The sequence below is a fragment of the Oryctolagus cuniculus genome, chromosome 1 (assembly GCF_051225735.1).
Source record: "Oryctolagus cuniculus isolate XC-2025 breed Fujian yellow rabbit chromosome 1, ASM5122573v1, whole genome shotgun sequence".
In the NCBI taxonomy this organism is placed as follows: domain Eukaryota; kingdom Metazoa; phylum Chordata; class Mammalia; order Lagomorpha; family Leporidae; genus Oryctolagus; species Oryctolagus cuniculus.
The window spans coordinates 92,056,768-92,071,470 of NC_142867.1; the positions used below are offsets into that span (position 1 = coordinate 92,056,768).

At 37.9% G+C, this 14,703-nt stretch overlaps 1 protein-coding gene across 1 annotated transcript in view; it reads left to right on the forward strand.

The window, feature by feature from the left end:
* Window positions 1-14,703, forward strand: part of CNTN5 (contactin 5) — a 1,376,886-nt gene that overhangs the window by 1,327,496 nt on the left and 34,687 nt on the right. Inside the window, exon 21 of the mRNA XM_051820359.3 lies at window positions 2,621-2,730. Coding sequence (XP_051676319.2) covers window positions 2,621-2,730 — 110 coding nt within the window. The remainder of the gene's footprint in view (window positions 1-2,620; window positions 2,731-14,703) is intronic.

Below are 14,703 nucleotides of genomic sequence, written 5' to 3' on the forward strand. Positions count from 1 at the left end.
TTTGTTTGTTTTCAAGAAAAGCCAGAAATCACCATGTTATATGAGTGTTAGAATTTCAGTGTTGACTTACATTAACATACTGTCTAGACAAAAGATGACTGAAAACTCACTGGCCATTTATTTGTGGCTTTTGATCCACAACTTCTGAGTTGTGATCTTCCATCCTTTAGGCACAATGGAATTCCCAAGCAGAACAGTTGATTCCCGTAAACCAGACATTCTGTGAACCAGTAAATTACCCTTGTCTTCACACAAACTTCTGGAACTATTTGCACATGTTTACCTGACCAGAAATAGTACTTACTAAAACTTCCGGAACGAACTAACTGAAGTCACTTTTTTATGCTGAATTTTCCAATTCACGTCAGCATGGGTCTACTTTTGATACTATTTAGATCCAGAAGGTGACACAAATTAAAATGACTGTTCCATTCTTGTTTGATGCATTCACCCTCACTCAACTAGATGGGGGTCTAATGTGCAGCCCACAAGAATGTAACTGTCAAATATCAAGCTGGATCTCATCCTCACTTGAAATACTCAAAGCCTTTAAATAGAATGAAGGTGTTTGTGTGGGAAGCAGGTTTCTGAATACTTTTCATTTGCTTTTCTTTCATTTTTTACTTCTTCTAACTTTCTATTTAAGAAGTACTTAAATTTTGTAATTCTACTGAAAGCTGACAGAGACATTATTCCTTTCTCTAGAGACAAAAAGAGATAGAAAGTCTTCCACGCAAGTACATGCTTTGTGCTTCTGAAGTTATTTATCCCCCTGTAATCTTCTTTGACAAAGATATAATTGCTTCAATAATATAAAAGCTGAAAAAAGGCATTTGGCACACAAATCTCTGTAATGCATTCATTCTAAGGACAGCAAATGCTACCGAACAGCAAATGATGACCAACATGTATAGTTCTCTTGGAAATATTTCATACCTTAAGTCCTAGATGGCAAGTTGTACATGTCTCAAAAACATTGGCATTTCTTTCATTTACATGAAAAATCAAGAATATTAACTTCTATTAAATAGCAATGAAAAAATATTAGTTGTAAGTCTGCTGATTAGACTTCCAGAATGAAATGAAAGTAGCTTTCCTCAGAATGCAGTTTTTAAAAATTGGGTAGATGCACAAAAAATATAGAGTTGGAAAGTGGGATGAGGAGAACCACCAAGCAAAAGAAAATGATTAAAAGATATTCAATCAATGACAGAAGGAGAAAGTACAATTTATAACATGGCAGGAATTAATTTCAGCTTTTGTATAAAGATGTCAATTGCCCATAGCCCTCTGTATCAACACAATTACAGCATGTGAACCTAACAAAGACAAATCATTGCTTGAACACAAACATGTAGCTTTGAAAAAGTCTTCCATGGATTTCTTTTACAACACCAGAATAGATGTTCATGACATATTTCTCAATAATACACAAAAGCATTCCAAATAGATGTATGACCACCTTCCATGAGAAAAGATATCAGAGAGTGGTTATAATTCCTTCAATGTCTGTATTTTTGCCTTTAAAAATCTTATATAGAATTTTATCTTTCCCTTATGGTTACCTGAATTATAAATATTAATCTGAACTCATCAGTGGGATGGGATTAGTATTAGTCTCTATAGTCTTATGGAGTAGGACTTTTTAATAGGCCTTGTATAGAGCTGCTTGAACTAATGTATGGCCTTCATTCTGTAATTTCATTTAACATGTGTTTGTGATGGAATATTTACAATTCAGCCATGTCAAAGCTAGAAATATTTTGTTCTCCACATAAAATGCAACCTCAAATAAAGTGCACCTCTTGATGGATGCCATTCAGACATTGTGTATTTGAAAAAAAAAATAGTGCAAAAGGTCACTGAGCATAGAAACAAGTGAAAAGGTAGTTTTGAGCAAAAAACACTGAGACCTTCTGGGACTTTCCTTTTCAGCCTGCACCTGTCTTAAAAGTCAATGCATGCCTTTTAAATATCATGATTCATAACATATTCTTTATATAAGCATGAAATGTAGTTTTGTGGCTAGAACAAGAAATACCTCAAAAAGTTACTTTATTTATGTCTGCAAAGAGTAAAAACTAACGTGATATTTTGTGAAAATATATTTGAAGCATCAAATATGGCACTAAATATTTTGTAAGTATTATTCATTAGTTTAAACTAACCTTAAAAATCTATGAGATAAATACTCTGATTATGCACATGTTGAACATAGGGAATGAAGGCTCAGAATAAGGTAGAGCAACATGGCTACAAGTAAAAAAATATAAATAGTTACTGAAAGTAGAGCTTAAGTCCCTAGTTATTCTTTTGATCATTGTGATAGGCTGGCAGGCAATTTCAGTCAGTTACCCTTCCAGATTTGTCCTCGCTAATCCAAGGATAAAGATCTTTTCTTGCCATGCTAAACCCATTAATTGTCATTGGTAAGCTATTGATGAGATGACCCAAGTATAAAAATCCGAAGATCATATTTTTATCTTGTGTTTGCCGTGACTATCACAGCACTTCATCTGAAATACAAAGGAAGCTGACACCTGACAGACTCAGGTGCAGTGCTTTGCTAGACATAACTTAGTACAATCATGGTTTATTATTTCCATTTTCTTTTACACAGAACCCAGTGCTGCTCCCACAGATGTCAAGGCTACAAGTATGTCTATGTCAGAGATTCTTGTTGCATGGAAACATATTAAAGAGAGTCTAGGAAGACCACAGGGATTTGAGGTATGAACAGAATTACTGAAAATAAGCCTTGTTATTTCTACCGGCACTGTATCCTCCCAAAGAGATGGTTTCGTGACACTTCCACAGAATTACATTCCTTTGAAACTTTATTCTGTGTTAAAGAAAGTGAAAAGCACTGCTTACCTGAAAAGTATTATTTTGCCCATTAGCTGGTTTATTTTCCAGTAAGGTAGTTTCTTTAGCAGTGTGCAAGAATAAAAGTGATGTGAAAACAGAGCTTTATATAAAATCAGGAGCTACACGTAAATATTGACTGGTATATAATTCATTGGTAATTTTAAAATGTTGTCTTTCAATCTAATAATTTATTTTATTTTAGCTGACACATACGAATGTCCAATATTTATGAGGCACTAAGTGATGTTTTAAGGAATGTGTACATTGTCTAATGTCCCATAAGGGTAAGGCTATCTATCTCCTGAACAATTCAACATTTCTTTATGGTGAAAATACTGAAAATCCTTGCTTCTATTTTCTTCTTTTTATAGAGAAATATACAGTGTATTGTCAAAATCTACAGCCACCTTGCTGTGCAACAGAACACCAGAACTTCTTGCTCCAAATAATTTAATGTACAAAAACAAGTTATCCTCTCATATCTTCTTAGCATGTCTTACACATAGTGTTGAATTATCCAACTTTCCCTGGAATTCGATCATCTGTATCAATTTATTCAAATGACTCTTTTGACTCTTTAAATTTTATATTTTTAAGCGAAGGCTATGCCACTCTTATAATGGTGAGTATTTGCTAGCAATTCATTGACTTCAATGAAATTTTAGTGCCCACAAGTACTAGTGGATGGTGGGTAGTCTGAAAACTTGAATATTCTGGGGTAACAAGATCCCTGCTTCTCATACAGCTCTTCTTCTCATTCTTGTCTTGTTAGGCCAATCAGGGAAAGTAACTGGGAGAATAATTTATATAAGACAAAAAAGAATTGCCATTTGACCCAAGGTCTTAGCTTTATTTTAAAGTTTTACTTCTTATCTTTCCTCTATTTCAACTCCCATTAAGAGAAAAAGATCTTGTTTTTTGACAATAATTATAAGATTGTACATGTACATGATTTACTGGTTTAAAATATATATTTTAATTATTTAGTCTTCTTCAACAATGTCTGTTAACTATTTGGCATATGTTAGATAAGATATATGTCAGATAAGATTGCTGTAATAAAGCATTTTTACAGTCTTTCTCCAATTTACAGCAAGCACCATTTGTAAGAAACCACTAGCTACTGATACACCAACATGGGCTTATTTCCACAACCTTGCTTCAATGCATTATTTGCAGTGATAATTCAATAGGTTTCATTTTATCATTTCATGTTTGTTTAATATCTCTGTTTCTCCACATCCACACTGCAGTGACCATGTCTATTCATCACTGAATTTCAACAACTGATAGTATATGGCTGGTGATGTCTGTGTTGAATGAATGCATGTCTGTGTTTCACTGTCAATCTCCTTTAAGACAACTGGCCATGTCATTGTGGAGGCCTATGCAGCTCCCCTCCACCCCATGTGGGTGGCAGGGACCCAAGTATTTGGGCCATCTTTCTCTGCTTTCCCATGCATATTAGCAGGGACCTGGATCAGAAGTGGAGTAGCCAGGACTTGAACCAGAGCTTATGTGGGATGCTGACATTGCAGGCAGCAGCTTAACCTGCTGTCTCACAACACTGGCCCCAGATCTGGCACATTTTACAAATCTCAGTGCAGTGGTTGGAGAACAGACTATCAGGGAGAACTGTGAGGAGTCAATTGTTCCAACCCAGTGCCATTGAGCCTGCTTTTTACTGGAGCAGAGACAATGGAGTTAAGAGGTGCACCTCCAAGATATATTTGAAGGGAGGTATGACAGGATTTCATAATGAATTGGAAATGAGCTATGAAAAAGAAAATTAAAGGTAATTCCAGTGATTTTTGGACCAATAAACAAGATGACAGTGCCATTCACAAATCGGAGAAATACAGAAAGATGAGTAGGTTTTAGAGTGAAATCAAGGATTCTTATTAGGTATATTAAATGTTATAAGCCTTCTGTAGTTCTGAAAGGATTTGTCAAAATGATCTTTAGAACATATAGAAAGAAAGAAGAGATGAAGGGAGGAATATCATATTTTTAGAATTATATCTATGAACCATATTGAATCTGTTCCTTTGTATTAATATCACATGGACATGAAAAAAAATTATCAGATGGCGAAAAAAAAAAAAAAAAGAAGATGCCCCTTAAGAGAATATTGGGGGGTGGAGCTATCAGTCAAAATCATCGGTATGTAAGAGTTTTATGCATTTACTGGCTGAGATGCCCGAGAATGGTGCTCTGTGGTGCTTCACCATCAGGAGCTCCAGAGAGGAGGAGGGCTGGCCAAAGAAACTCAAGGCAGAGACAGTGAAGAAATCTAGATGCCAGCAGAATTTCGGGGTGGAGAGAATGTTCTACATAGTGAAATGCTGCTGAGAAACCAGAAAGCTGAGGCTTGAGATTGCTAAATGAATATGGTCATGTAAGACTGTATGACCTTGATGGGAGAGGTTTGATGGAAAGCTGCTGATCAGTGTTTGACTGCAGGTCAAGGTCAAGACCACTCAAGGGTGAAATATGAGAGTATGAGAGCATTTGTTTTCCTCAACATTTTTCATTCAAAGCAACAACTTGCGACAAGAAAAAATGGAATGTCCCTAAGAATAGAAAGTTAAAGGGAAAAAGTTAAATTCTGAAATCATTATCCCAATGACCACTTTTTTTTTACATAAAATCAATCAATATAAATTCAGTAAATTAATTTTATACATAGAAACAGGGCAGAATCCATGGGAACAGTGACTATTTTATAGTGCATTGGCGTTACAGGCTTTAAATTGCAGCATCTTGAGGCTGGAGTTGTGACATAGTGGATAAAGCTGCTGCCTGCAGTACTGGCATACTATATGGGTACTAGTGGAGTCCCCACTGCTCCACTTCTGATCCAGCTCCCTGCTGGTGCACCTGGGAAATCAGTGGAGAATGGCCCAAGTGCTTGGGCTCCTGTACCTATGTGGGAGACCTGGGGAGAAGTTCCTGGCTCCTGGCTTCAGATCAGCCCAGCTATGGCTCTTGAGGCCATTTGGAGAGTGAGCCAGTGGGTGGAAGATCTCACACTCTCTCTGTGTCTCTCTCTGTGTCTCTCTTTCTCTAACTCTGCCTTTCAAATAAATAATCTTTTAAAAAATCAAAATAAAATGAAGCATCTTATGAGAAAAACTAACATCTGGTTAATTGATAAATGTTTTGTACAATCTAAAAATAGTAAAATAGTATGAAATTCATTGGCCAAATGATATTAGCTGTTATTTCCTCTGAAGTACACTTACCAAAGACTATTTTTGATTTGTACATTCTCATAACTAGGTGGTTGCATGTAGATTTCAGACTAAATGTAATATTGATAAAATCTGCCAGCATCTCTCCCATTCTTTCTTTCCTGCAATCTTCATCCCCTTAAAAAAAAGTTTGAGCTTTGCCCCCTCATCTCACCCTGGAACTCAGTGAACCCACCTATTTTCCCCTACTGAAAATGTCAATTAGTGAAATATCTACTGCTAAAATACGACAATTCCCTAAAGCTTAAAATTTTATATTGTTTCAATCTCACTCTTCTACCCTACCTGTACTATCATGTGTCTACCTACCTAGCGTCTATCACTCTGTCTACACACACACACACCAGCTACCTTTACTAATGATAATAGTAAATTATTAGAATTCTGAGCATGGTGACAGAAAATAAAAAGCTATTTGAATCAAGAAAATTTGTCACTAACATCAATGAGATTGGTTTGAAACTCCATGTACTTGTATCATTGTGAGTTACTTTTCTTGCCATGATTTCAATTTTGCCTGCAAAATCTGAAGGAGCAAGTTATTAGTAAGGTACTTCATATCCTTTGAAAATAAAGAAAGTAGTGTTTTTGGCAGTCCCTCTTATATTTACTGAACTGGGATGTGTGACTAAGATATAAGATATTCTTCTCTTATGAATATTACATCCTAATGGGGAAGATAAATTTTACAAAACAGGAAAATAAATGATTAAGAAAAACTCAGATAACAATACAAGCAGAAGTTCAAAAGTAGAACAGACTTGGTCCTGTGAGGAACAGAAAGAAGCATAGTGAACATTGGAATGAAAAGCAAAGAAGCAAAGACAGGGTTGTGTATGGATAGTGGTATACCAATTGTTGAAAGATTTTGTACTCTATTTCAATAGCAGAAAGTCATTGGGACTTTTAAGGTGGAGAGGAGGAGAGGGACAATGCCTTATTTACATTTAATAAAAAATCATTTTGGCTGTTCTTAAGAATGAAAGCAGTAGTGGATGGGGAGGTCAGGGGTCAAAGTCAGCTTAGTTGAATAATCCAAGCAAGAAATGATGGTGACTCTGAACCACAGCCATGGAGCTGGAGAAAAGTGGTTATGCTTTAGAAATGATGCTATCAGGATTTGTTGCTTGCTCCTATGTGGAAGAAAGAGAAGTGATCACTGTTGCATCTTGGGATTGGTCAACCGGGTAATTGGGCCATTTGCCAAAAAAATTGGGGGAAATTGAACAAGGAACAGATTTGAAGCCTGGAAATCAAGAGTTCATTTTTGACCAATTTGAGCTGCCTATTTGGGATCTAAGACTGCAAATCAGGTAGCAGTAGGACACGTGAGTTTGTAGTCTAATCGAGAGATTAGAACTAAATAGAGAGAAATGGCATTTTAGCCATATTTAGTGATAGTAACCTAAGGACAAAATTGCAAAAGGAGAGGACAGAGGAAGAGAGAAGGGGAATAAGGAGGGCTATGCTGTGTCCTAGCACACTCAGCATTTAATAGTTTAGCTGAAGAGCGGAATCTGCAAGGAGAAATCAACTTGCAAAAGGAAAACCAAGTATGAGGTAAAAAACTGAAACAGCTAACTAAAAAGAAAGACATGGTCAGCTGAGCTTATTGCTGCTAAGATATCAAGAGAGATGAAAGCAGCAAAAAATGCATTGTGTGTAGACATTATTAATGATCTCAATTTCCATAATCAAATAAGTGATTAATAAATTATATTAATAAAGCAAATAAGTGATCATCAATATCACTTATGTTAATTTGCTGCAGGTTTAATATCCCTAATGCAGTCCAAACAATGCTTATTGGCAATTTGAGAAAAGGAAACCTCAATTTAGAGCTTTCAGCCTATTGTCACTTTCACTTGGTGTGCAATGTCTAAATCTCTTGTCAGGATTCAAAATCAAGATGTCATGATATTTATGAGAATCACCAGTCTCCAGTGTTGATATCAGATATTGTTAAGAGCAAGTCTCAAAATCCTAAAATATTTTTGTTGCAAAGTTTTTGCTAAGTGAGTTTAATTAATCACTACAGAAAACCACTTTAGCCTCGAATGTAGTTAAAAGAAATGAAGATTAGGCCAGCACCGTGGCTCACTAGGCTAATCCTCCGCCTGCGGCGCCAGCACCCCGGGTTCTAGTCCTGGTCATGGCACCGGATTCTGTCCCAGTTGCTCCTCTTCCAGTCTAGCTCTCTGCTGTGGCCCGGGAAGGCAGTGGAGGATGGCTCAGGTCCTTGGGCCCTGCACCCGCATGGGAGACCAGGAGGAAGCACCTGGCTCCTGGCTTCGGATCAGCACAGGCCACAGGCTGCAAAGCGCCGGCCATAGCGGCCACTTTGGGGGTGAACCAACAGAAAAAGGAAGACCTTTCTCTCTGTCTCTCTGTCTTCTGTCTGACTCTGCCTTTCTTTTTTTTTTTTTTTAACTTTTATTTAATGAATATAAATTTCCAAAGTACGGCTTATGGATTACAATGGCTTCCCCCACATAACGTCCCTCCCACCCGCAACCCTCCCCTTTCCTATTCCCTCTCCCCTTCCATTCACATGAGGATTCATTTTCAATTCTCTTTATATACAGAAGATCAGTTTAGCATACATTAAGTAAAGATTTCAACAGTTAGCTCCCACACAGAAACATAAAGTGAAAAATAATAGATGATTTTTTAAATGATGATGAAATCAGATCAGACCTATTGTCATGTTTAATCCCAGCGAGAGTCAAGTTTGGAATTGCTATTGCTAATTTCTTCTTCTTTTTTTTTTTACAGAGGATCAGTTTAGTATACATTAAGTAAAGATTTCAACAGTTTGCACCCCCATAGAAACACAATGTGAAATATACTGTTTGAGTACTCGTTATAGCGTTAAGCCTCAATGTACAGCACATTAAGGACAGAGATCCTACATGAGGAGTAAGTGCACAGTGACTCCTGTTGTTGACTTTACAAATTGACACTCCTGTTTATGGCATCAGTAATCTCCCTATGCTCCAGTCATGAGTTTCCAAGGCTATGGAAGCCCCTTGAGTTCTCCGATTCTTATCTTGTTTAGACAAGGTCATAGTCAAAGTGGAGGTTCTCTCCTCCCTTCAGAGAAAGGTACCTGTTCTTTCCACTGGGATCTCACTCACAGAGATCTTTCATTTAGGTTTTTTTTGTTTGTTTGTTTGTTTGTTTGTTTTGTTTTTTTTGTTTTTTTTTTGTTTTTTTTGTTTTTTTTGTTTTTTTTTGCCAGAGTGTCTTGGCTTTCCATGCCTGAAATACTCTCATGGGCTTTTCAGCCAGATCCGAATGCCTTTAGGGCTGATTCTGAGGCCAGAGTGCTGTTTAGGACATCTGCCATTCTATGAGTCTGCTGAGTATCTCGCTTCCCATGTTGGATCACTCTCCCCTTTATTTATTCTATCGGTTAGTGTTAGCAGGTCCTTTCATTATGATCAATTGTGAACTGAAATTGATCACTTGGACTAGTGAGATGGCATTGGTACATGCCACCTTGATGGGATTAAATTGGAGTCCCCTGGTATGTTTCTAACTCTACCATTTGGGGCAAGTCAGCTTGAGCATGTCCCAAATTGTACATCTCTTCCCTCTCTTATCCCCACTCTTACGTTTAACAGGGATCACATTTCAGTTAAATTTCAACACTTAAGAATAACTGTGTATTAATTACAGAATTAAACCAGTCATATTAAGTAGAACAGACAAAAAAAACTACTAAGAGGGATAATGTATTAAGTTGTTCATTAACAGTCAGGGCTATGCTGATCAAGTCACTGTTTCTCATAGTGTCGATTTCACTTCAACAGGTTTTCTTTTTGGTGTTCAGTCAGTTGTCACCGATCAGGGCAAACATATGGTATTTGTCCCTTTGGGACTGGCTTATTTCACTCAGCATGATGTGTTCCAGATTCCTCCATTTTGTTGCAAAACACTGGATTTCGTTGTTTCTTACTGCGGTATAGTATTCTAAAGAGTACATATCCCATAATTTCTTTATCCAGTCTACCGTTGATGGGCATTTAGGTTGGTTCCAGGTCTTGGCTATTGTGAATTGTGCTGCAATTCGGATCAGCACAGGCCACAGGCTGCAAAGCGCCGGCCATAGCGGCCACTTGGGGGGTGAACCAACAGAAAAAGGAAGACCTTTCTCTCTGTCTCTCTGTCTTCTGTCTGACTCTGCCTTTCAAAAAAAAAAAAAAAAAGAAAGAAAGAAATGAAGATTAGACTCATATAAGGGAAGTTTCCCTTGATGTACTAAGTACAATAGAGGAGGTAAATAAAAATAAGGAATCATGTCTGAAGATTTATTTCCTTCCAGAGTGTTTCCTGTAAATGCATACTCATCTGCTACTTCAGTAGTGACGACTGTATCTCTGGAACACATAGTGTGGTGTGTTAACTAATGGTAACACTTCTATGCATTCTCCTTAATAAATAAGGAAACTGGAAACAACTGGCTCTGAAATCTTTGCATTTGCTCCTCTGCTAATGGAGAGAGGCTACTCTTGAGCAAGGGTTATTTACAGAGAAAGTGGCAGTGAAACCCTAAAAGCTGTTATTCCTCACCTGACCTCCCCACGCAAGTCCCCATCCTTGGAGCCTCCCTCCCCAGTCCTGATTGCGACTGAAGATGCTCCTGAATTTGGTTGCAGCCATACTCTGTGACCTGGGTAAGCAGTCACATTTTACCTCATATGTCCTTGATAACTTTCTGTGTGTTTCATCTGAAGCTCATTTATTATTTGTTCAATTAATAATTATTGAGTGTCTGCTACATTTTGTTACAGTGCTTAGGCTAAAACATTAAGTAAAATGACAGAATCTCTGCCCTTATGCATTTCACCATCTATCAAAGAAGATTCTGTTTCTATTCCCTTGAGTTTGGGGTTTCATTTCCTTTACTTAGTAGAGGGTTAAGCTTATGATTATAAAATAAACTGAAAGTAGGTCATTGTAAAAATTAAAACAAAGAATAGGAAAGGAAGGAGGAGGGTGGGAACATGGGTGGGAAATACTGCTATGCTCCTAAATCTGTTTGTATGAAATACATGAAATTTGTTCAAATAACTTATATAAATATAAAATTAGAAAAACACAGAATTATTCCGACGTTCACAGTTTTGTCCAGAAGAAATTTTTAAAATTTCTTCTAAATATAAAGAAAACATTCCGCAGGAAGGGTTCCAAGAAGATGATACTTCCTTCACTCCCCCTCCCTTGACCCCTCCCTTCTTCCCCTCTCTTCATCAGTTTTTGCAAAGACATAATTTTAATCCACTCTTTATTTACAGGTTTAATTCACCACTAATCATAATAGTCAACAAGTAAAAAGCAGGAAGACCACAGTTCCACAGGAGTATAAACAAGGGCTAAAAATGACAATCATATGACAAATTGTCCATTTCACTCCTACATAATTTTTGTATTCTATATTAACTGCCACCTGGAAACCATTATGCTTAGTGAAATAAGCCAGTCTCAGAAAGATAAATATCATGTTTCTCTGATAGGTTTTTCATTTCTTAGTTCTCAACTGACTTGGTATCTAGCTCCTAGCAGCTCCTTTTGCTGATGACTTGGGTTTCATATTCTTTCTCCTAGTGCAGCCCTATAGGGCAGCAGTAAGGATCTCAGCTGAAGGCTTCCCCTAATATCATCTGTCAATAACATACTTAAATAGGACGTTTTTTCCTTTTGCTATAAAGTTTCCATTACATCTTAGTTTAAGAAATAAAGATCTAAGTATTTTATCTTAAACCTAGTTTCATCTGCAACTAACTCGACACTTCCTAATAACATTAATTCAAATTGAACAGTGACTGATTGATAGTAAATTGATTAAATGCTCTAATAAAATACTCAAAGCAACTAAGATGATAAGAACAGCTGTGCAAAAGGACAGAGAATGAAGACAGCCTATAGCCCACTGGGCAATGCCCACCAGGCAGTATATCAATGGTAAAGGACTTTGGCCCAAATTACTGTTATCAGCCCTTTCCATTTTTAAGTGCATCATATGTGACATTTCTAAATGTCACCATTAGGCTAGATGAGCATTATTCTGTAAAAAGAAAAAAAAACATACTCTTCACTTTTTGACAATGCTTTAAGTCTGCCTTCTTTAAGGAGGAATATATCTCATAAAAATGAAGAAACAACAAAAGAAAACAAGTATAGACATGAATCCAATTGTACTTCATCAAACTTGGAACAATTCTGTCAACTTTCCCTTACAATCACCCATTTGAGAATTTTGGTTGCTTGCATGAAAGTCACTTGAGGTTTTGTGGCTGCAGAGATTAAATACAGAAAGAACTGATATTGAGATCTGTGAAATTTCTAGCTTATGATATGCAGCATGACTGAAAGTTGAAAATGGGCTATATTTATTGAACAACATTGATTCATGAATAACCATGACTATCCCATCTGGATTGCCATAGCTGTCACTAGCCCATACTAGTAAATTATAAGGCTCTGTTTTGAATTTTATGAACCCACCAGCATTAAGGATCCTGTGAATGGTAATCCCTGAATTTTAGAGTCTCTCAAGTTTTTCAGAGCATACTAGGAATTTTATGTGCATACAAAATCCGAGCAGATGCCAATCTGGCAAGAAGAGAGAGAAAGGATAAGGCCAAACTTTGTAATTTTTTCTTTGACTTCGCCAAATCAGGAAGAAACATGGAAGAAATTGTAATAATAGAATGTTAGATGATTCCATTTTGCTTTTCATTCCTTCACTCATTGAGCATTTATTAGGCATCAGGCACTGCGCCAGGCAGAGGGAATATGAAAATGTGTAAGATCTAGTCGTTGACCACAAAAAGTACATGGTATTGGCTAATGGAATTTCATGGGAAATTTAAGCAAAAAGAAAGACATTGGAACAATACAATTCTTGTGTCTATAATTACTACAAGATTCCTTAGCATCCCAACCCTCTAAAGAAACATTAGTGAGACTAAATCCATGCCAATGCTCAGTATGAGTGCAAGTTTATCTGAGCATATGCTTCTGTGCCTAAAACAGCCTCCATTTTGCTAAATAAAGTCAAGCAATGAGTTTTATTTACTGAATGAAAAAGGAAAAAGACTAGTTTTCACTACACATAATTTTTTAAAAATTTATGAACTTCTGGGGCCTGCATTGTGGCACAATGGATTAAACCACAACCTGCATCACTGGCATTCCATTAGCACACTGATTCAAGACCTGGCTGCTCCACTTCCTATCCAGCTCCCTGTTAATGCACCTGGGAAAGCAGAGGAAGATGGCCCAAGTACTTGAGCCCCTGCCACCCACAAGGGAGACCTGATTAGGGTTCCTGACTCCTGGCTTTAGCCTTGCCCAGCCCTGGCTGTTACAACCATTTAGGGAATGAACCAGAAGATGGAATTCTCTTTCTGTCTGTTCCTCTGTCTCTCTTAACTCGGCCTTTCAAACAAATAAGTCTTTTTAAAAATCATTCATTTTTCATCTATTTCAAAGGGAGAAAATAACAAAGACGGGGAGGGAGGGAGCAAGGGGAGAGGGGGAGAAGGGAGAAAGAGAAAGAGGGAGGGAAGTGGGTGGTAGGGACAGATATCTTCCACCTGGGGGGTCAATCCCCAAATGCCCACAACAGCCATGACTGGGCCAAGTCATAGCCAAGGAGCCCAGAATTGCATTCCAGCCCCCACCATGGGTGGCAGCGCCCAAGCACTTGAGCTATCATCTACTGCCTGCCAGGATCCCAGATTTCACGAGCAAGAAGTTGGCTTGGAAGTCAAACAGCTGGGACTCAAGTTGCCACTTTTTTTTTTAAAGATTTTATTTGAGAGGCAGAGTTACAGATAATGAGAGGGAGAGACAGAGAGAAAGGTCTTCCTTCTGCTGGTTCACTCCCCAAATGGCTGTAATGACCAGAGCTATGCCAGGAGCCAGGAGCTTCTTCCAGTCTCCCATGCAGGTGCAGGGGCTCAAGGACTTGGGCCATCCTCCACTGCTTTATCAGGCCACAACAGAGAGCTGAATTGAAGAGGGACTAGAATCGGTACCGCAGGTGGAGGATTAACCTACTGTGCCACGGCGCTGGCCCCTCAAGTTGCCACTTTGATATGTGATACAAACATCATAAACAGTGGCTTAACCACAATGTCCAAACTATATTTTTTTTAAGGATTTTGTTTATTTCTTTGATAGGTAGAGTTACAGAAAGAGAGGGGAAGACAGACAGAAAGGTCTGTGGTCACCACGGCCAGAGCTGGGCCGACCAAAAGCCAGGGACTTCTTCCGGGTCTCTCATGTGGGTGCAGGGGTCCAAGGACTTGGGCCATCTTCTACTGCTTTCTCAGACCATAAGCAGAGAGCTGGATTGGAAGAGGAACGACCAGGTCCCACATGGGATGCCAGCACCACAGGTGGAAGGCTCAGCCTGCTACCCCACACAACAGGCCAGCAGCCCCATAATTTTTAAAAATATGATTTTGTATATTCTGCCTGTAGAGCAAAGTCCTCCATGACTGCCAAGCTGATGTGCTTGTATTTATTTTTCCCTTTTTAACAAAAGAATTATAAACTACATGTTTAT